Consider the following 20,044-nt stretch of genomic DNA (forward strand, 5'->3'; position numbering starts at 1 on the left):
CCCTGCGCCTTCCTTTTTAGCCCCGCCCCTTCCGGCCCAGACCACGCCCCTTCCGGCCCCGGCCACGCCCCCTCCCCCTGCGTGTCCTTGGCCTGGGCCATGGGAACCGGAGGTGCTGGGGGGGGGGGGAGATTATGGGATGGAAGGGGAGGGGCTGGGGGGGGGGAAGGGGATGGGGGAGGGTTCTGGGGCTGGGGGAGGGGGAGTTGGGGGGCTGGGGGGGTTATGGGGGGTGGGGGGGGGATTTAGGGGGCTGGGGGTGTTATGGGGCTGGGGGAGGGGGAGTTGGGGGTCTGGGGGGGTTATGGGGCTGGGGGAGGGGGAGTTGGGGGGCTGGGGGGGCTTGTGGGGCAGGGGGAGGGGGAGTTGGGGGTCGAGGGGGGCAGTTATGGGGCAGGGGGTGTTATGGGGCTGGGAGGGGCAGTTAAGGGGCAGGGGGGAGGGGGAATTTGGGCACTTGGGGGGGGTTTATGGGGCAGGGGGAGGGGGATCTGGGGGGCTGGGGGGGTTATGGGGCTGGGGGGGTTATGGGGCAGGGGGAGGGGGATCTGGGGGGGTTATGGGGCTGGGGGAGGGGGAGTTGGGGGGGTCTAAGGGGGGAGTTATGGGGCTGGGGGCATTATGGGGCAGGGAGGAGGGGGAATTGGGGGGCTTGGGAGGGGGTTGTGGGGCACCAGGGGGTGGTTGTGGGGCAGGGGGGGTCAGTTATGGGTCTGGGGGTGGAGTTATGGGGCAGGGGGGGCAGTTATGGGGCAGGGGGGGCAGTTATGGGGCAGGGGGTGGAGTATGGGTCTGGGGGGGCAGTTATGGGGCAGGGGGTCAGTTATGGGTCTGGGGGGGCAGTTATGGGGCAGGGGGTCAGTTATGGTTCTAAGTGGGGGGTGGGTTTAACCCCCCCACCCCCCCCCAGCGCCTCCCCCCACCATCGAGGTGGAGCTGAAGTTCGTGGTGCCGCCGGGGGTGGAGGCGGCTCTGGGGGCCCTGGGGCTGCCCCCAGACCCCTCCCAAGACCCCCAGGAGACCCCCCGGCCCCCCCCCACCACCCCCACCACCAGCACCTTCCGCGACTGCTACTTCGACACGCGGGGGGCGGCGCTGGGCCGGGCCGACCTCTGGCTGCGGCACCGCCAAGGGCAGGGCTGGCAGCTCAAGCTGCCCTGGCGCCGTGACGTCACCAGTGACGTCACCGCTGACGTCACCACCCCCCAGGTCACCGCCTACCGGGAGGTGTGGGGGGACGCCGGGGTGCTGAGGGAGCTGGGGGAAGCCCTGGGGGTCCCCTCGCCGCCTTGGGGCAGCGTGGGGAGGGCGCTGAGGCCCCTGGGGCTGCGCCCGGTCGCTTCCTTCGTGACGCGGCGGCGCCGCCTGCCCCTGGGACCCGGCGCCCGCCTGGAGCTGGACCAGGCGGATTTCGGCTACGGGCTGGGGGAGGCCGAGGAGGAAGTGACGTCATCGGGAGGAGGAGGAGAGGAGGAGGAAGAGGAAGTGGAGAGGGCGCGGCGGCGGGTGGAGGACGTCTGCCGGGCCTTGGGTGAGCAGCAGCGGGGCTGTCATGGCGGGGTGGGTGTCCCCTCGCTTGTGACGTCACTGGTGACGTCATCACCCCCCCCCCACCCATCCCACAGGGGCGGAGCCGCGTCAGCGCGTCCCCGGCAAGTTGAGCGTCTTCCTGGCCCGGCACCGGCCCCGGTACTACCGGGTGCTGAGAGAGGCCGGGAGGTTGGAGGAGGTGGAGGGGGAGGAAGGGGGAGGCGGCCAATAAAGGAAGAGGCGGGATCTGGGGGGTGGCTCCGCCCACAGCCTCGTTTTATAGCTGGCCAAGATGGCCGCCCCCGTGGGGTACAAGATGGCTGCTCCCAGAGGTCCAATATGGCCGCCCCCATGGGGTCCAAGATGGCTGCCCCATGGGGTCCAATATGGCCACCCCCATGGGGTCCAAGATGGCTGCCCCATGGGGTCCAATATGGCTGCCCCATGGGGTCCAAGATGGCTGCCCCCTAGGTTCCAAGATGGCCGCCCCCCTGGTGACCAAGATGGCGTCAGCACTGGAGGCCGCCATCTTGGATTCACCCCCCTACCCCCTGTAGAGGACACAGGCCATGGGGTGAGCCCAAGATGGCCGCCCCATGGCTGCCAAGATGGCCGCCCCACCCTATAGGCCGCCATATTGGCTCCCCCTCCCACGCTGCCATCTTGGATTCCCCCTCCCCCCACCCCTTATAGAGGGGACAGGCCGTAGGGCGACCCCAATATGGCCACCCCCATGGGTGCCAAGATGGCGGCCTGCAGTGGGGGCGGCCATCTTGGATGTGGGGCGGGGGGGGGAGGGGGGATTAGAGGCGGGAAGGGGCCCCCCCGGCCACCACCAGCGTCTCCCCCACCACGTATCCGGCGCCGGGGGAGCAGAGGAAGGTCACGACCTCGGCCACGTCCGACGGGGTCCCCAACCTGGGGGGGGGGGGGCAAAGGTCACAGGTCAGGGGGGGTCAAAGGTCAAGGGGTGGGGTTAAAGGTCAAGGGGGGGGTCAAAGGTCAAGGGGGAGGCGGGGAAACACCCCTCCCCCCCTCCTCACCTCTCGATGCCCATGGCTGACATCACCCGCTCCCGCACCGCCTCATCCTGCCACAGCTGGGGGGTGGTGGGGGATGAAACAGACCCCTTGATGATGACATCACCGCCCCCGTTGTGACGTCACACCCCCCCCTTCCCTTCTCCACTCACCGCCGCGCTGAAGCGCGTCTGCACCAAGCCCGGGGCCACCCCGTTGAGCCGGATCCCCCGGGGCTTCAGCTCGGCCCCCAGCACCTTCACCAGCCCCAGCAGCGCCGCTTTGCTCACGCTGTAAGGGCCCAGAGCCTGCGTGACGTCACAGAGAGGGGGGGGGGGTCGTGACGTCACAGCCCCGCCGTGTGACGTCACACACCCCACCCCCCCAAACCCATCCCCCAATCACAACTCACCGGGAAGGGCGAGTAACCTGCCAGCGACGACACCAGGACGATGGAGCCGCCCCTGGGGAAGTGACCAATGAGGGGAGGGGGGAGGTTATAGAAGGGGACCAATAGGGTGAGGGGATGCTGGAGGAAGGGGCGTGGCCAAGATGCTGCCACCCCATTGGCTCAAACCCACCCTCTCTGCTCCATGTGGGGCACCACCAGCTTCACCAACATGGCGGCCGCCGTCACGTTGACCTGGAAGATCTTGGGAGGGGGTGGGATCAAAGAGGGGGGGTCATGTGACATCATGTGACGTCATGTGACGTCATGGGGGGGTCAAAGGGGTGAAGGGGGGTGGGGGGGAGGGTCCCACCTTCTCCCACGCCGCCTCCTCGGCCTCCAGCGCCGGGCCCATCACGGGGTTGACGGCGGCGTTGGACACCAGGATGTCGATCCCCCCGTAGGTCTCCAGCGCCTGGTGACGTCACACGGTGACGTCACACACCCCCCGTGTGGCACATGACATCACCAATGACGTCACACACACCCCCCACCCCCCCACCATAGAACCTTCCGGATGAAGTCCTGGCGGCTCTGGGGCTGCCCCACGTGACAGACGGTGCCGCTGACCTCCAGCCCCCGCTGCCTCAGTTTCCCCACCGCCGCCTCCACGTGGGCGGCGCGGCGGGAGCTCAGCAGCACCCGCGCCCCCGCCGACGCCAGCGACGCCGCCGTCGCCAGGCCGATGCTGGGAGGAGAGAGGGAGGGGGGGTGGGTTAATTTTGGGGTGGGGGGTAATTTAGGGGGGGGTGGGAGGTGAGGGGGGTGGGGGTGGTTCTCACCCGTCGGTCGCCGCGGTGACCAAGGCCACCTTCCCCGCCAGTGGCTTCGCTGCCGCCGCCATCACGCCCCAGTCCTGACGGGCCGAGGACTCTGCTCCTGAGGGGACTGGGAGGGGATTGGGAGGGATTGGGAGGGGATTGGGAGGGACTGGGAGGGGATTGGGAGGGCACTGGGAGGGACTGCGGCCATGTGGAAGGCGGTGGGAGGGCGTTAATGGGAACTGGGAGGGACTGGGGGGGTGTTAGGGGGGACTGGGATGGTGTTAGAGGGCACTGGGAGGGACTGGGAGGGGATTGGAGGGGACTGGGAGGCGTTGGCTGGCGCTGGGAGGGGCATTAGGGGGTACTGGGAGGGACTGGGAGGGGATTGGAGAGGACTGGGAGGCGTTGGCTGGGGCTGGGAGGGGCATTAGGGGGGACTGGGAGGGACGGGGAGGGAATTAGGGCGCTACTGGGAGGCACTGGGGGGAACTGGGGCGTTGTGGAGGGGAGGGGGGGATCTGGACTGGGTCGGGTGGGCACTAGGACCCAGGCAAGGGGGAGTTCGGGGCACCTCGGGTGGGATCGGCTGTTCTCGGGTCCCTTCGGCTCCTCCCGCCTCCCCTTCGGCTCCCCCCGCCTCCCCTTCGGCTCCCCCCGCCTCCCCTTCGGCTCCCCCCGCCCCCCTTCGGCTCCTCCCGCCTCCCCTTCGGCTCCCCCCGCCCCCCTTCGGCTCCTCCCGCCCCCCTTCGGCTCCCCCCGCTTCCCCTTCGGCTCCCCCCGCCCCCCTTCGGCTCCCCCCGCCTCCCCTTCGGCTCCTCCCGCCCCCCTTCGGCTCCCCCCGCCTCCCCTTCGGCTCCCCCCGCCCCCCCTTCGGCTCCCCCCGCCTCCCCTTCGGCTCCCCCCGCCACCCTTCGGCTCCCCCCGCCTCCCCTTCGGCTCCCCCCGCCTCCCCTTCGGCTCCTCCCGCTCCCCTTCGGCTCCTCCCGCCTCCCCTTCGGCTCCTCCCGCCTCCGGTTTCCCGCCCTTCCCTTCTCCCTCCTCCCGCCCCGTCAGAGCGGAGGCGGGAAGCGGGGAGCCGCCGCCGCCATGGACTGGTTCCACTGCAACCGCTGCTACCGGCAGGACGGAGCCGGCTTCGCCGTCACCAGCTGCGGCCACGTCCTCTGCGCGGCGTGCGGGGCGGCGGGTAGGAGCCCCTGGGCTGCCCGGCAGCCTCTCCCCCTCCCCTCCCTCCGAAGCGCCCCTTTTCCCCCTCACAAACACGCCTTTCCCCTTCAAAAATTACCTTTATTCCCCCCAAAAAACGCCCTTTATTACTCTAAATCCCCTCACACACACGCATTTCCCATCCAGAAATGACTTTTATTCTTCACAAACCCCGTTTTCCCCTCACAAACCCCCGTTTTCCCTTCAGAAGCGCCGTTAATTCCTCAGAACGGAGCTTTTCCCCTCACAAACTCACTTCATTCCTAACAAAAAGGATGTTTATTCACCCAAAGCTCATTTTCACCTCACAAACACACCTTTTTCCCCTTAGAAACGCTCTTTATTTCCCCCAAACATCCATTTTTTTCTCCACAAACAGCATTTTCCCCTCACAAACTCACCTTTATTCCACACAAACACCAATTTTTGCCACAAAGCCACCGTTATTCCTCACAAAACTCCCTTTACTCCTCACAAACTCCCATTTTTGCCTCACGAAATCCCTTTATTCCTCACACGTGCCCTTTTTTGCCTCACAAACTCCCTTCACTCCCCACAAATGCTCATTTTTGCCTCAAACTCCCTTTACTCCCCACAAATTACCATTTTTGCCTCACAAACTCCTTTTACTCCTCACAAATGCCCCTTTTTGCCTCAAACCCCCTCATTTTCGCCTCAATCTCCCTTTACTCCTCACAAATGCCCATTTTTGCCTCAAAACTGTTCATTTTTGCCTCACAAACTCCCTTTACTCCTCAAATTCCCGTTTTCCCCTCACAAACTCCCTTTACTCCTCACAAATTTCCATTCTTGCCTCAAAACCGCTCATTTTTGCCTCATGAACTCCCTTTCCTCCTCACAAATGCCCCTTTTTGCCTCACAAATGCCCCTTTCCTCCTCACAAATGCCCCTTTCCTCCTCACAAATGCCCCTTTCCTCCTCACAAATGCCCCTTTCCTCCTCACAAATGCCCCTTTTTGCCTCACAAATTCCCTCTACTTCTCAAAAATGCCCCTTTTTGCCTCACAAATGCCCATTTTGCCTCAAAACCGCTCACTTTTGCCTCAAACCCGCTCATTTTTGCCTCACAAACTCCCATTTTTGCCTCACAACCACTCATTTTTGCCTCACAATCTCCCTTTACTGCTCACAAATGCCCATTTTTGCCTCACAATCTCCCTTTTGCCTCACAAATGACGATTTTTGCCTCACGAACTCCCTTTCCTCCCCACAAATGCCCCTTTTTGCCTCACAAACTCCCTTTACTCCTCAATAATGCCCCTTTTTGCCTCACAAACTCCCATTTTTGCCTCACAAACTCCCTTTCCTCCTCACAAATGCCCATTTTTGCCTCACAATCTCCCTTTTCTCCTCACAAATGACGATTTTTGCCTCAAAACCGCTCATTTTTGCCTCACAATCTCCCTTTCCTCCTCACAAATGCCCCTTTTTGCCTCACAAACTCCCTTTTCTCCTCACAAATGCCCCTTTTTGCCTCACAATCTCCCTTTACTCCTCACAAATGCCCCTTTTTGCCTCACAAACTCCCTTTACTCCTCACAAATGCCCCTTTTTGCCTCACAAACTCCCTTTACTCCTCACAAATGCCCCTTTTTGCCTCACAAACTCCCTTTACTCCTCACAAATGCCCCTTTTTGCCTCACAAACTCCCTTTACTCCTCAATAATGCCCCTTTTTGCCTCACAAACTCCCATTTTTGCCTCACAAACTCCCTTTACTCCTCACAAATGCCCCTTTTTGCCTCACGAACTCCCTTTACTCCTCACAAATGCCCCTTTTTGCCTCACGAATTCCCTTTACTCCTCACAAATGCCCCTTTTTGCCTCACGAATTCCCTTTACTCCTCACAAATGCCCCTTTTTGCCTCACAAACTCCCTTTACTCCTCACAAATGCCCCTTTTTGCCTCACAGTCTCCCTTTCCTCCTCACAAACTCCCATTTTTGCCTCACAAACTCCCTTTTCTCCTCACAAATGCCCCTTTTTGCCTCACAAACTCCCCTTTATCCCCCCCCAAACCGCACGTTCCCCTAAAAACCTCCCCTTCCCCCCCCCCAACCCCCATTTTCCCCTCAGAAAACTCCCCTTATCCCCCCCAACTACTCCATATCCCCCCCAACTACTCCTTATCCCCCCCAAACTCACCTTATTCCTCACAAATCCCCACTGTCGCCTCACAAACTCCCCTTCTCCATCCCTCTCCTCACAGGCTCCTGCCCGGTCTGCGCCGCCGAGTGCCGCTACCTGCCCGTCTCGGAGAAGGCGAGCGCCCCCCCCCCCCCCCCCCCCTCCTTCCTCCCTTCCTCCTCCACCCCCTCACCCTTCCCCTCTCCCCGGCAGATGCGCCCGCAGGAGAGGCTCTTCTTCAAGAGCCCGGCCGCCATCGCCCTCAAGCACTTGGCGCACATCTCCCAGGCGAGGAGGAGGGAGGAGAGAGAGAGGGAGGAAGGGGCTGAATGGCGGCTTCATCCCGCCCCCCCCCCCCCCGCCTTTCCCCGTCCTCTCCCCGCAGGTCTGGCGCTTCCAGCGGGCGCAAACCGACCTGCTGCTGGCTTCCCACAAGGAGAACGCCCGCCGAGCCCGGGCTGCGCTGGAGGAAACCCGGCGGCTGCTGGATGCCCGAACTAGGTGTGGGAGGAAGGCGAAGGGGGGGGGAGGGGGGAAACGCCTCCCGGCCGCCATCTTGGGGGGGGAGCGGGGCAGGAGGCCGCCATCTTGGCGGTGTCCGTACAGCGGCCATGTTGGCAGCGTCACACCATGGAGGGCGCCATCTTGGGGGGGTGTCCGTACAGAAGCCACCCTGATGAGATCCATGCCCCACCCCCCTCCCCTTCCCCAAATCCCCCCCTTTTCCCCACCCCCAACACCCCCTTTCCCCCCCCATCACCCCCACCCAGGGAGCTGGAAGCGCTGCGGAGGGAGAACGGGGAGCTGCGCCGCGCTCAGGTTACACCCACCCCACCTCCCCAATAACCCCCCCAAAACCCCTCTACCCCCCCCATTCCCCTCACTGACACCCCCCTTTCCCCCCCCCAGCTCTCCCCTGTCTGGCGAGGGGGCAGCAGGTGAGGATGCCACCCCCCTCCACACCCTTTTTTGGGGTGTGAATCGGTGATGCCTCCTTCCCCATCCCCGTGTCACCGCCTAGGAGCAGCACGCCGCGTCCGGTCGGCGTCACCTCCCCGGCGCAGACAGGTAGGAGCCACCCCACGCCCCTCCCCAAACCCCTTTCCCAACATTTTGGGGTCTCCCCCCCTTCTTCTTATCCCCCCCCCCTTTCCTTCCCTTCCAGTCACCCCCCAGCCCCGCCGGCAGCTGAGCGGCCAAGTGGTGAGGTAAAAGGAGGATGGGGTGGGGTAATGGGGGGGTTAATGCTCCCCCAAACCACTTCACAACCCCCCTCTGGACCCCCCCTCAGCCGCTCGGCCTCGCTGGAGACCCCCCTTTCCCGCGGCACCCCCGTATGGCAGGTAACACCCACCTCACCTGGGCCACCCCCCCCAAAACATGAGGGGTCTGTGGGGGTGTGTGTGTGTGTGGGGGGGGGGGTGATTACCCAGCATCCTTTGCACCACTCCCCCCCCCTCCAGCTGGGCATCAGCCCCCGCTGGGGCTCCGACACCCCCCAGAGCTCCAGCGCCGGTGAGACACCCCCAAAACCCCCGGGTTTCAGCCCAAAACCCCGCCCAGAGAGCCCCAAGCCCCACCCATTCAGCCCCAAGCCCCGCCCACAGAGACCCAAACCCTGCCCATTGAGTCTAAGCCCTGTCAATCAACAGCAAGCCCTGCCCATTGAGCCCCAAGCCCTGCCCATTGAGGCAGAAGCCAGGCCCATTGAGCCCCAAGCCCTGCCCACAGAGCCCCAAGCCCTGCCCATTGAGCCCCAAGCCCCGCCCATTGAGCCCCAAGCCCCGCCCATTGAGCCCCAAGCCCCGCCCATTGAGCCCCAAGCCCCGCCCACAGAGCCCCAAGCCCTGCTCATTGAGCCTAAGCCGTGTCAATCAACCCCAAGCCCCGCCCACAGAGCTCCAACCCCACCCATTGAACCCCAAGCCCCACCCATTGAGCCCCAAACCCCGCCCACAGGTCCCCAACCCCGCCCATTGAGCCCCAAGCCCCGCCCATAGAGCACTAAATCCCGCCCATTGAACCCAAGCCCTGTCAATCAACGCAAAGCCCCACCCACAGATCCCAACCCATCACCCAAGCCCCGCCCACACATCGTAAGCCCGGCCCCACCCCACCTTTCCCCACCCCAATCCCCGCCCATTGAGCCCCCCGCAACCAATCAGCTCCAGCCCTACGCCCAAGCCCCGCACCCCCCCTCGCGCCCCATTGGTCTCTCCCTCCTCTAACCCCGCCCCCTCCGCAGCGCCGTCTCCCGGCCCCGCCCGCGGGCTGTCCCACGGGTGAGCACTGGGGGGGGGGGGAGGAGACTGGGGGGGGGGGGGTGTCCGTGCCCACCCCGCGCCCACCTCCCTCCCTCCCTCCCTCCTTCCTTCCTCCAGGCCCTCGCCCTCCTCCTCCTCCTCCCTGCGCCTCCCGCCGCCGCTGCCCGCCGCGGCCACCGACCCGTTCCGCGGCCCTGCGGCCCGCCCGGCCTCCCCGCGCTCCGGAGCGGCGTGGCGGCGCGCCTGGCCTTAGCGGCGTCTCCATCGGCAACGCGCATGCGCGGCTTCCCTTTCCCCCTCCCACCTCCCTCATTCCACCGCACTGCGCATGCGCGCCCGGCTTCCCGCCCAACTCCCCGCCCCCCACTCCCAGCTCCCCCGCCCACCAACACCGCGCATGCGCACTCAGATCCCCAAGTCATCGCCACCCCCACCGCGCATGCGCTGTCCCCTTCCCGCCCTTTCCCCGCCCCTCTCCCCTCCCACCGCGCATGCGCACTCCCCTTTCCCGCCCACCTCCCCTCCCCGCCCCGCCGCCATCTTGCCGGCCAAGATGGCGCTGAGCAGCGTCTTGCGCTCCTCCGGCTTCTCCTTCCCTCCTCCTCCTCCTTCTTCTTCCCCCTGCCTTTCCCTCCCTCTCCTCGGCTTCCCGGACAGCTTCTCTCCTCCTCCTCCTCCTCCTCTCGATGGCTCCGCGGCGTCTATCCCCGGCCCGGGGCTGCACTTGCTACACGGCACCACCACCCTGGCTTTTAAGGTGAGGGGATGGGACCCCCTGTGAGGCGACGGGACCCCTTAGTGAGGCGACGGGACCCCTTAGTGAGGCGACCGGACCCCTTAGTGAGGCGACGGGACCCCTTAGTGAGGCGACGGGAGCCCTTGTGAGGCGATGGGACCCTTTGTGAGGCGATGGGACCCTTAGTGAGTCAATGGGACCCCCCTGTGAGGCGACGGGACCCCTTTGTGAGGCGCTGGGACCCCTTAGAGAGGCGCTGGGACCCCCCCTGTGAGGTGATATGACCCCCCTGTGAGGCGATGGGACCCCTTAGTGAGGCGCTGGGACCCCCCTGTGAGGTGATATGACCCCCCTGTGAGGCGATGGGACCCCCCTGTGAGGCGATGGGACCCCTTAGTGAGGCGATGGGACCCCTTAGTGAGTCAATGGGACCCCCCTGTGAGGCGACGGGACCCCCCTGTGAGGCGACGGGACCCCTTTGTGAGGCGACGGGACCCCCTGTGAGGCGATGGGACCCCCTGTGAGGCGACAGGATCCCTTAGAGAGGCGCTGGGACCCCCCTGTGAGGTGATATGACCCCCCTGTGAGGCGATGGGACCCCCCTGTGAGGCGACGGGACCCCCTGTGAGGCGACGGGACCCCTTAGTGAGGCAACAGGACCCCTTGTGAGGCGACGGGACCCCCCTGTGAGGTGATATAACCCCCCTGTGAGGCGATGGGACCCTTAGTGAGGCGATGGGACCCTTAGTGAGGCGACGGGACCCCTTTGTGAGGTGCTGGGACCCCCTTGTGAGGCGACGGGACCCCTTGTGAGGCGCTGGGACCCCCCTGTGAGGTGATATGACCCCCCTGTGAGGCGACGGGACCCCCTGTGAGGCGACGGGACCCCCTGTGAGGCGATGGGACCCCCTGTGAGGCGATGGGACCCCCCTGTGAGGCGATGGGACCCCTTAGTGAGGCGATGGGACCCCTTAGTGAGGCGACGGGACCCCCCTGTGAGGCGATAGGACCCCTTGTGAGGCGACGGGACCCCCTGTGAGGCGACGGGACACCTTAGAGAGGCGACGGGACCCCTTGTGAGGCGACGGGACCCCCTGTGAGGCGACGGGACACCTTAGTGAGGCGATAGGAGCCCTTGTGAGGCGACGGGACCCCCTGTGAGGCGATTGGACCCCTTAGTGAGGCGCTGGGACCCCCCTGTGAGGCGACGAGACCCCTTAGTGAGGCGACGGGACCCCCCTGTGAGGCGACGGGACCCCTTTGTGAGGCGACGGGACCCTTAGTGAGGCAACGGGACCCCTTAGTGAGGCGACGGGACCCCTTAGTGAGGCGACCGGACCCCTTTGTGAGGCGACGGGACCCCTTGTGAGGCGATGGGACCCTTTGTGAGGCGATGGGACCCTTAGTGAGGCGACGGGACCCCTTAGTGAGGCAACAGGACCCCTTAGTGAGGCGATAGGAGCCCTTTGTGAGGCGACAGGACCCCTTAGTGAGGGGATGGGACCCCCCTGTGAGGTGATATGACCCCCCTGTGAGGCGATGGGACCCTTAGTGAGTCAATGGGACCCCTTTGTGAGTCAATGGGACCCTTAGTGAGTCAATGGGACCCCTTTGTGAGTCAATGGGACCCTTAGTGAGGCGATGGGACCCCTTTGTGAGTCAATGGGACCCCTTAGTGAGGCAACGGGACCCCCTGTGAGGCGACGGGACCCCTATGTGAGGTGATATGACCCCCCTGTGAGGCGATGGGACCCCCTGTGAGGTGATATGACCCCCCTGTGAGCCGATGGGACCCTTAGTGAGGCGACGGGACCTCTTAGTGAGGCGATGGGACCCCTTTGTGAGTCAATGGGACCCCTTAGTGAGGCAATGGGACCCTTTGTGAGTCAATGGGACCCCCCTGTGAGGCGCTGGGACCCCCCTGTGAGGCGCTGGGACCCCCCTGTGAGGCGCTGGGACCCCCCTGTGAGGCACTGGGACCCCTTAGTGAGGCAATGGGACCCTTTGTGAGTCAATGGGACCCCTTAGTGAGGCGCTGGGACCCCCCCTGTGAGGCGCTGGGACCCCCCTGTGAGGCAATGGGACCCCCTTACGAGGGGTTTAACCCTCAGAGGGACCCCCTAACCCCCCCTCCCACCTCTCCCCCCCCTCCCCCAGTTCCGTCACGGCGTGGTGGTGGCGGTGGACTCGCGGGCCACCGCCGGCTCCTACATCGCCTCGCAGACGGTGCGCAAGGTGATCGAGATCAACCCCTCCCTGCTGGGCACCATGGCCGGCGGGGCCGCCGACTGCAGCTTCTGGGAGCGGCTGCTGGCCCGGCAGTGCCGGGTCTACGAGCTGAGGAACAAGGAGCCCATCTCGGTGGCCGCCGCCTCCAAGCTCTTGGCCAACATGGTCTATCAGTACAAGGGGATGGGGCTCAGCATGGGCACCATGATCTGCGGCTGGGACAAGCGCGGCGCCGGTAACGGGGGCGGGGGGGGGGGTGTGTGGGGGGCAGGGGGGGTGGTGATGGCGGCGCTGGGGTGGTGATGGTAACGGGGGGGGTGTCTGGGGGGGATGGGATGGGGTGTGGGAAGGGGGGGGTGGTGATGATGTCACCGTGGGGGCGTTGGCGTGGCCCTGATGGCATCGCTGCGGCGCTGATGGCATCACAGCAGTGGTGCTGATGACGTCACCGCGGCGCTGGTGGCATCCCCACAGTGCTGATGACGTCACCGTGGCGGCATTGGCATGGCCCTGATGACATCACCACGGCCCTGGTGGCATCGCCACAGTGCTGATGACATCATCATGGTGCTGATGGCATCACAGCAGTGGTGCTGATGACATCAGCACGGCAGCAATGACATCACTGCGGCGCTGGTGGCATCCCCATGGTGCTGATGATGTCATCATGGTGCTGACGGCATCACAGCGATGGTGCTGATGACGTCACCGTGGGGGCATTGGCATCGCTGGTGGCATCGCCGTAGCGCTGATGACGTCACCATGGGGGCATTGGCATGGCCCTGATGACATCACCACAGTGCTGATGACATCACTGCGTTGCTGATGGCATCACAGCAATGGTGCTGATGACATCAGCACGGCACCGATGACATCACTGCGGCGCTGGTGGCGTCGCCGTGGCGCTGATGATGTCATTGTGGGGCTGATGGCATCACAGTAATGGTACTGATGACGTCACTGGGGGCATTGGCGTGGCCCTGATGACATCAGTGCGGTGCTGATGACATCACGGCTGCGCCGATGGCATCATCACAGTGCCGATGACATCGCTGCGGTGCTGGTGGCGTCGCCGTAGTGCCGGTGACGTCATCGTGGTGGCATCAGGGTGGCCCTGATGACATCACCGCGGTGCTGATGGTGTGTCCCACCCCCCTCTCTCTCTCCCCTCTCCCCCTCCCCAGGCCTGTACTACGTGGACAGCGAGGGGACGCGCGTCCCCGGCGACGCCTTCGCGGTGGGCTCGGGCTCCACCTACGCCTACGGGGTGCTGGACCGGGGCCTGTCCCCGGAGCTGGGGGTGGAGGAGGCCTGCGACCTGGCCCGCCGCGCCATCTTCCAGGCCGCCCGCCGCGACGCCTACTCGGGCGGCCGCGTCACCGTCTACCACGTGGGCAGCGGCGGCTGGCGCTGCGTCTCCATCGACAACGTGGCCGAGCTGCAGGAGCGCTACGGGGAGGGGGGGGAGGGGAAGGAGGGCGGCAGCGCCTGACCCGTCCCCCCACGGAAGGGGTTTGGGGGGGGGGGAACAGCGAAAAAACGGGAGGTTTTGGGTGAAAAACGAGCGTTTCTGGGTGGTTTTTTGCCTCACGGCGCCGTCAGTAGGTTCCAGAGTGAACAGCTGGGGGGGGGGTGGAGTGAGGGCAAGAGGGGTTCGCGCATGCGCAGAGGCGCGGTGAGGGCAGAGAGGGCGGCAACTATGGGCAGGGGGGTGCTGCGCATGCGCGGAGTGCAGAGTAAGGGCGCTGCGGAGCCTGCGCATGCGTAGAGGGCACCTGAGGGCGGAGAGGGGGCGGGCGGTGAGGGCAGAGGGAGCTTCGCGCATGCGCAGCGGGGAGGGAGATGAGGGCAGAGGCGGCTTGGCGCATGCGCAGAGCGCTGGGTGAGGCAGGGAGGCGGCTCCGGCGCTGCTATTGGTCGAGGGAGGGAAGGGGGCGTGGCTCGGGAAGGCGCGCCGCGGCGGCGAGGCGGGAAAGCGCGTGAGAGGGTCTGGGGGGGGGTACAGGGGGGCGCGGGGGGGGAGTTGGGGGTCTGGGGGGTGGTTAAGGGGGTTTGGAGGGGATACGGGGGGTTTTGGGGGGTTTAAGGGGAGGTTTGGGGGGGTTAAGGGGGGTTTGGGGGGTCTAAGGGGGTTTTCGGGGGGTTGAGGGGGGTTTAAGGGGAGGTTTGGGGGGGTTAAGGGGGGTTTGGGGGGGTCTAAGGGGGTGACAAGGGGGTTTGGGGGGGTCTAAGAGGGGGGACAAGGCGGTTTAAGGGGGTTAGAAGGGGTTTTTGGGGGTATAGAGGGGGTTGGGGGGGAATGGGAGGGGTTTGGGGGGGTCTAAGGGGGGTGACAAGGGGCTTTGGGGGGGTTTAAGGGGGGTGACAAGGGCAATTGGGGGAGGTTAAGGGGGTTACAAGGGGCTTTGGGGGGATCTGAGGGGGTTTGGGGGGTCTAAGGGGGGTGACAAGGGGGTTTTGGGGGGGATGGGGGGGTCTAAGGGGGGTGACAAGGGGCTTTGGGGGGGTCTGAGGGCGTTTGGGGGGGTCTAAGGGGGGTGACAAGGGCAATTGGGGGAGGTTAAGGGGGTTACAAGGGGCTTTGGGGGGGATTAAGGGGGTTTGGGGGGGGTCTGAGGGGGTTCGGGGGGGTCTAAGGGGGTGACAAGGGGCTTCGGGGGGTATGAGGGGCTTTGGGGGGGGTCTTAAAGTCCCTCCCCCCCCCCCATTATCCCGCAGCCGCCATGACAGACCCGGCGTCTCCTCCCCCCCCCCACCTCCTCCTCCCCCCCCCCTGGCCCGGAGCCGCGAGCGGGGGGGAGGGGGGGGAGGGGGAGGCCGCAGCCTCCTTGTGGGGGGAGGGGGTGGGGGGCTACGACTCCCCCCTCCCCTTCCCCGACCTCCCCCTCCCGGACCTGACCAACCTCCTGGGGCCCGACGGCACCAGCGTCGCCCTCCTGAGCCGCCTCCGCCAGGTCCGGTGACGTCACGGGGGCGGGGTTGTGACGTCATTGGGTGGGATATGACATCATAGGGCGGGGTGTGATGTCATAGGGTGGGTTATGACGTCACGGGGCGGGGTTGCGACGTCATTGGGTGGGGTTGTGACGTCATTGGGTGGGGTGCGACGTCATAGGGCGGGGGTTATGACATCATAGGGCGGGTTGTGACATCACAGGGTGGGGTTATGATGTCATAGGATGGGTTATGACGTCATAGGGTGGGTTGTGGTGTCATAGGGTGGGGTTATGGAGTCATAGGGCGGGGTTGTGACGTCATAGGGTGGGTTATGACGTCATAGGGTGGGTTGTGACGTCACAGGGTGGGGTTATGACATCATAGGGTGGGTTGTGGCGTCATAGGGTGGGGTTATGATGTCATAGGGTGGGTTGTGATGCCATAGGGCGGGGTTGTGACGTCATAGGGCGGGGTTATGACATCATAGGGTGGGTTGCGACGTCATAGGGTGGGGTTATGACGTCATAGGATGGGTTATGACATCATAGGGCGGGGTTATGACATCATAGGGTGGGTTGTGACGTCATAGGGCGGGGTTATGATGTCATAGGGTGGGTTGGGACGTCATAGGGTGGGGTTATGACATCATAGGGTGGGTTGTGACATCATAGGGTGGGGTTATGATGTCATAGGGTGGGTTGTGACACCATAGGGTGGGGTTATGACATCATAGGGTGGGTTGTGACACCATAGGGTGGGGTTATGATGTCATAGTGTGGGTTGTGACATCATAGGGCGGGGTTATGACATCATAGGGTGGGGTGTGACGTCATAGGGCAGGGTTATGACGTCATAGGTGGTTCATGATGTCATAGGGCGGGGTGACGTCATAGGGCGGGGTTATGACATCAGAGGGTGGGTTGTGGCATCATAGGTTGGGGTTATGACATCATAGGGCAGGTTGTGATGCCATAGGGTGGGGTTATGACGTCATAGGGTGGGTTGTGACGTCATAGGGTGGGGTTATGATGTCATAGGGCGGGTTGTGACATCATAGGGCGGGGTTATGACATCATAGGGTGGGTTGTGACATCATAGGGCGGGTTATGACGTCATAGGGTGGGTTGTGACATCATAGGGCGGGGTTATGACGTCACACACCGCCCCCCCTACAGGCAGAAGACGCCCTGGCCCTCCAGCGCCGCGCCTGGCTGCGCTGCGACGCCCTGCGCCGCGCCGTGCTGCAGGACCCCGCCGTGAGTCCCCTCCCCCCCCTCCCCCCAAATCCCCTCCCCCACCCCCCCTAAGACCCCCCCCTCAACCCCCCCCAGCTGGAACAGGCCTGGACAGCGGCCGAACTGCGCCGCGGCGGCCACCCCGCCTTCGCCGCTGCCGTGCCGCCGCCGCCACCGCACCGCCAGGTCAGCCATGACGTCATAACCCACCCCTCCCCCCCTAAACCCAAACCCCAACCCCCCCACTCAAATTTACCCCAATCCACCCCAAAACAAGGACCCTCTCCCCGCCCTGGGGCGCCGGTTGTGCCAGCAAAGCGCCGAGCTGGCGGCGTATTACCGCCCCGCCGCCGGCGATGACGTCACGGGCGGCGACGATGACGTCACCGCCGGCACCCTCCGGGCGCTGCGGGAGGAGCGGCGGCAGCTGGAGGCCGCCCAGCAGCACCAGGGCCGCCTGGGCCGGCAGCTGGAGCAGCAGCGCGGCCTCTACGCCCAGGTAACCGCCCGCCGCCGCCATCTTGGCGTGGCGGTGACGTCATCGCGCCGCCGCCATGCTGGTTTGTCTCTACCCCCCCCCCCCCCTCCCACAGGTGCTGCTGCGCTGCCGGGCGCTGCTGGAGCGCTTGGCCGGGCCGGGGATCGCTGGGGCCTGGGGGGAGCTGGACGGGCGCCACGGGCAGTACCTGAGGGCCAAGGCCACGGCCGTGCTGCTCAAGATACGGTCAGAGGGGGGTTTATGGGGGGTTTGGGGAGGGGATTGAGGGGGTTTAAGGGGGGTTTGAGGGGGTTTAAGGGGGGATTGAGGGGATTTAAGGGGGGTATGGGGGGGATTGAGGGTGTATGAGGGGGGTTTAGGGGGTTTAAGGGGGGAATTGAGGGGATTTAAGGGGGGTTTGGGGGGGGTATGAGGGGTCTGAGGGGGGATTGAGGGAATTTAAGGGGGGTTTGGGGGGGGTATGAGGGGTCTGAGGGGGGATTGAGGGGATTTAAGGGGGGTTTGAGGGGGGTATGAGGGGTCTGAGGGGGGATTGAGGGGATTTAAGGGGGGTTTGGGGGGGGTATGAGGGGTCTGAGGGGGGATTGAGGGGATTTAAGGGGGGTTTGGGGGGGGTATGAGGGGTCTGAGGGGGGATTGAGGGGATTTAAGGGGGGTTTGAGGGGGTTTAAGGGGGGTTTGAGGGGGTTTAAGGGGGGATTGAGGGGGGGGTAAGGGGGATTGAGGGGTTTTGAGGGGGGTTTGGGGCGGTTTAAGGGGAGTTTGGGGGGCTTTGAGGGGCTATGGGGGGGGTTAAGGGGATTTAAGGGGGGATTGAGGGGATTTAAGGGGGGTATGGGGGGGATTGAGGGTGTATGAGGGGGGGTTGAGGGGGTATAAGGGGGGATTGAGGGGGTTTAAGGGGGGATTGAGGGGGTTTGAGGGGGGGTTGAGATGGTTTAAGGGGGGAGTTGAGGGGTCTGAGGAGGGTTTAGGGGGTTTAAGGGGGGATTGAGGGGGGTTTAAGGGGGGGATTAAGGGGTTTTGAGGGGGTTTAAGGGGGGATTGAGGGGGTTTAAGGGGGGGGTTTAAGGGGTTTTGAGGGGGTTTAAGGGGTTTTGAGGGGGTTTATGGGGGGTTTGGGGGGGTTTAAGGGGGGATTGAGGGGTCTGAGGAGGGTTTAGGGGGTTTAAGGGGGGATTGAGGGGGTTTAAGGGGGGATAGAGGGGGTTTAAGGAGAGATTGAAGGGGTTTAAGGGGGGGTTTAAGGGGTTTTGAGGGGGTTTAAGGGGGGATTGAGGGGGTTTAAGGGGGGGTTGAGGGCTTTTAAGGGGGGGTTGAGGAGGTTTAAGGGGGGGTTGAGGGGTCTGAGGGGGGATAGAGGGGGTTTAAGGGGGGATTGAGGGGGTTTAAGGGGGGTTTGAGGGGGTTTAGGGGGGTTTGAAGGGGTTTAAGGGGGGGTTGGGGGGGTTTGAGGGGGTATGGGGGGCTTTGAGGGTGGTTAAGTGAGCTTTAAGGGGGGATTTAAGGAGGTTAAGGGGGGTTTATGAGGGGTTGGGTGGGGTTGGAGGGGTTTAAGAGCGGTTTTCGGGGGGTTTGAGGGTGTTTAAGGGGGGTTGAGGGGATTTAGGGGGGTTTAATGGGGGTTTGAGGGGGGTTAAGGGGGGATTGAAGGGGTATGGGAGGGTTTAAGGGGGGGTTGAGGGGGTTTTAGGGGGAATTAAGGGGGTTTGAGGAAGTTTAAGGGGGCATTTAGGGGGATTTAAGGAGGTTGGGGGGTCTAAAAGGGGTTTAAGGGGGTTTTTAGGGGGAATTAAGGGGGTTTAAGGGGGGATTTAGTGGGATTTCAGGAGGTTGGGGGGGTTTTGGAGGGGATTAAGGGGGTTTGGAGGGGGATTGAGGGGGTTTAAGGAGGGATTGAGGGGGTTTGGGGGGGGGTCTAAGGGGGGTTTGGGGGTATTTAGGGGGTGTTGAGCTGGGTTTGAGGGGTTTAGGGGGCTTGAGGCAGGTTTGGGGCTGCCTAAGGGGGGGGATTAAGTTGTTTTGAGGGTGAATTAAGCGGCTTTTGGGGCGTCCCAGGGGGTTTTAATGGCGTTTCAAGGGGGTCGAACGGGGGGCTCAGGGCTGACCCCCCCCCCAATCCTCCCCGTCCCCCTCAGCAAGGAGGAGCTGCAGGTGCTGCTGGACACCTACAGCCCGGAGAAGCTGGACGCCCATCGCCGCATCCGGTGGGTCCCCCCCTGCCGCCATCTCCCCTTCCCGCCCTTTCCCCGCGGCCGCCATCTTGTCTTCCCGCCTCAGGCCCGGCCGCCATTTTCCCTTCCCGCCTTTTTTCCTCCCCCCGCCCTCAGGGCGCGGCGGCGGGCGCTGATTGGCTGCGCCTCCCCGGCGGGCGGGCGCTGATTGGCTGCGCCGCCCCGGCGGGCGGGCGCTGATTGGCTGGTGCCTCCTGTCCATCAGCGCGGGGCTGGAAGGGGCGCTGCGTCAGGCGAAGGAGGAGGCGGCGGCGGCCAAGGCGACCCTGGAGGAGCTGCGGGGGCTGGGGCCGGACTTCGCCCAGCTGGCGGCCGAGTACGGGGAGCTGAGGCAGCGCCTGAGGCAGCGGCGCTGGGACATGGAGCAGCTGCGCCGGCAGCAGAACCGCTGAGGGAGGCCGCGGCGGCGGGAAGTGACGTCACGGCGGGGGAAAGGGGGGTGGGGGGGTTGGTGACGTCAATAAAGGAGCCTGTGTGTGGCACCGGAGAGGCTGTGAAGGGAGGGGGCGGGGTGATTGTCGGGCCGTGGGGGAAGGAGCCAATGGGGTGGGGGATACGGGTTGATTGACAGGCGGGGAAGGGCGGTGATTGGCTTGGTTAAGGGAGGGGGCGGGACTAATGGGGGTGCCCGACAAAGCAGCGAGGGGAAGGAGCCAATGGGGTGCGGCGAGTGGGGTGATTGACAGGGAGAGAAGGACGGGGATTGGCTGGCTGCAAGGAGGGGGCGGGGGTAAGCGGGGCGGGCCGCTGAGGAGGTGATTGACATGGAGAGGAGGGCGGGGATTGGCTCGCTGAG

General features: G+C 64.6%; 5 protein-coding genes and 1 long non-coding RNA gene across 6 annotated transcripts; 5 read left to right on the plus strand and 1 right to left on the minus strand.

The window, feature by feature from the left end:
• Positions 1 to 57: 57 nt before the first annotated feature.
• THTPA (thiamine triphosphatase) lies at positions 58 to 1,784 on the plus strand. Its single transcript, XM_084281129.1, has 3 exons — positions 58 to 112; positions 911 to 1,531; positions 1,626 to 1,784. The coding sequence occupies exons 1-3, from the start codon at positions 100 to 102 to the stop codon at positions 1,760 to 1,762; spliced, it is 771 nt and encodes a 256-aa protein (XP_084137255.1). The 5' UTR covers positions 58 to 99; the 3' UTR covers positions 1,763 to 1,784.
• On the minus strand, positions 1,779 to 9,656 carry LOC311204764 (dehydrogenase/reductase SDR family member 4-like; the record flags this gene model as incomplete). The annotated part of the gene is made up of 9 exons (XM_084281127.1): positions 1,779 to 2,448; positions 2,574 to 2,629; positions 2,723 to 2,857; positions 2,962 to 3,013; positions 3,131 to 3,201; positions 3,311 to 3,412; positions 3,508 to 3,685; positions 3,780 to 3,885; positions 9,560 to 9,656. 9 exons carry the CDS (start codon positions 9,654 to 9,656, stop codon positions 2,334 to 2,336), a joined length of 912 nt encoding a protein of 303 aa, XP_084137253.1. The 3' UTR covers positions 1,779 to 2,333.
• RNF212B (ring finger protein 212B) lies at positions 4,843 to 7,405 on the plus strand (the record flags this gene model as incomplete). The annotated part of the gene is made up of 3 exons (XM_084281122.1): positions 4,843 to 4,947; positions 7,197 to 7,249; positions 7,328 to 7,405. Coding segments are annotated over exons 1-3 (231 nt in total), but the record flags the coding sequence as incomplete, so codon positions are not given.
• On the plus strand, positions 7,601 to 8,510 carry LOC311204769. Its single transcript, XR_014618112.1, has 5 exons — positions 7,601 to 7,615; positions 8,024 to 8,052; positions 8,136 to 8,182; positions 8,280 to 8,322; positions 8,406 to 8,510. It is a non-coding gene; the product is annotated as an uncharacterized lncRNA (long non-coding RNA).
• A 191-nt stretch (positions 9,657 to 9,847) lies between the features above and the next one.
• On the plus strand, positions 9,848 to 13,847 carry PSMB5 (proteasome 20S subunit beta 5). The gene is made up of 3 exons (XM_084281130.1): positions 9,848 to 10,135; positions 12,272 to 12,578; positions 13,528 to 13,847. The coding sequence occupies exons 1-3, from the start codon at positions 9,932 to 9,934 to the stop codon at positions 13,833 to 13,835; spliced, it is 819 nt and encodes a 272-aa protein (XP_084137256.1). The 5' UTR covers positions 9,848 to 9,931; the 3' UTR covers positions 13,836 to 13,847.
• Positions 13,848 to 14,291: 444 nt separating this feature from the next.
• Positions 14,292 to 19,672, plus strand: HAUS4 (HAUS augmin like complex subunit 4). Its single transcript, XM_084281123.1, has 8 exons — positions 14,292 to 14,322; positions 15,062 to 15,297; positions 16,456 to 16,536; positions 16,612 to 16,701; positions 16,793 to 17,014; positions 17,109 to 17,239; positions 19,153 to 19,221; positions 19,454 to 19,672. The coding sequence occupies exons 2-8, from the start codon at positions 15,067 to 15,069 to the stop codon at positions 19,638 to 19,640; spliced, it is 1,011 nt and encodes a 336-aa protein (XP_084137249.1). The 5' UTR covers positions 14,292 to 14,322; positions 15,062 to 15,066; the 3' UTR covers positions 19,641 to 19,672.
• The last annotated feature ends 372 nt before the right edge of the window (positions 19,673 to 20,044 follow it).

Source organism: Gallinula chloropus (genome assembly GCF_964237585.1).
Source record: "Gallinula chloropus genome assembly, contig: HAP1_SCAFFOLD_360, whole genome shotgun sequence".
NCBI classification, from domain to species: Eukaryota; Metazoa; Chordata; class Aves; order Gruiformes; family Rallidae; genus Gallinula; species Gallinula chloropus.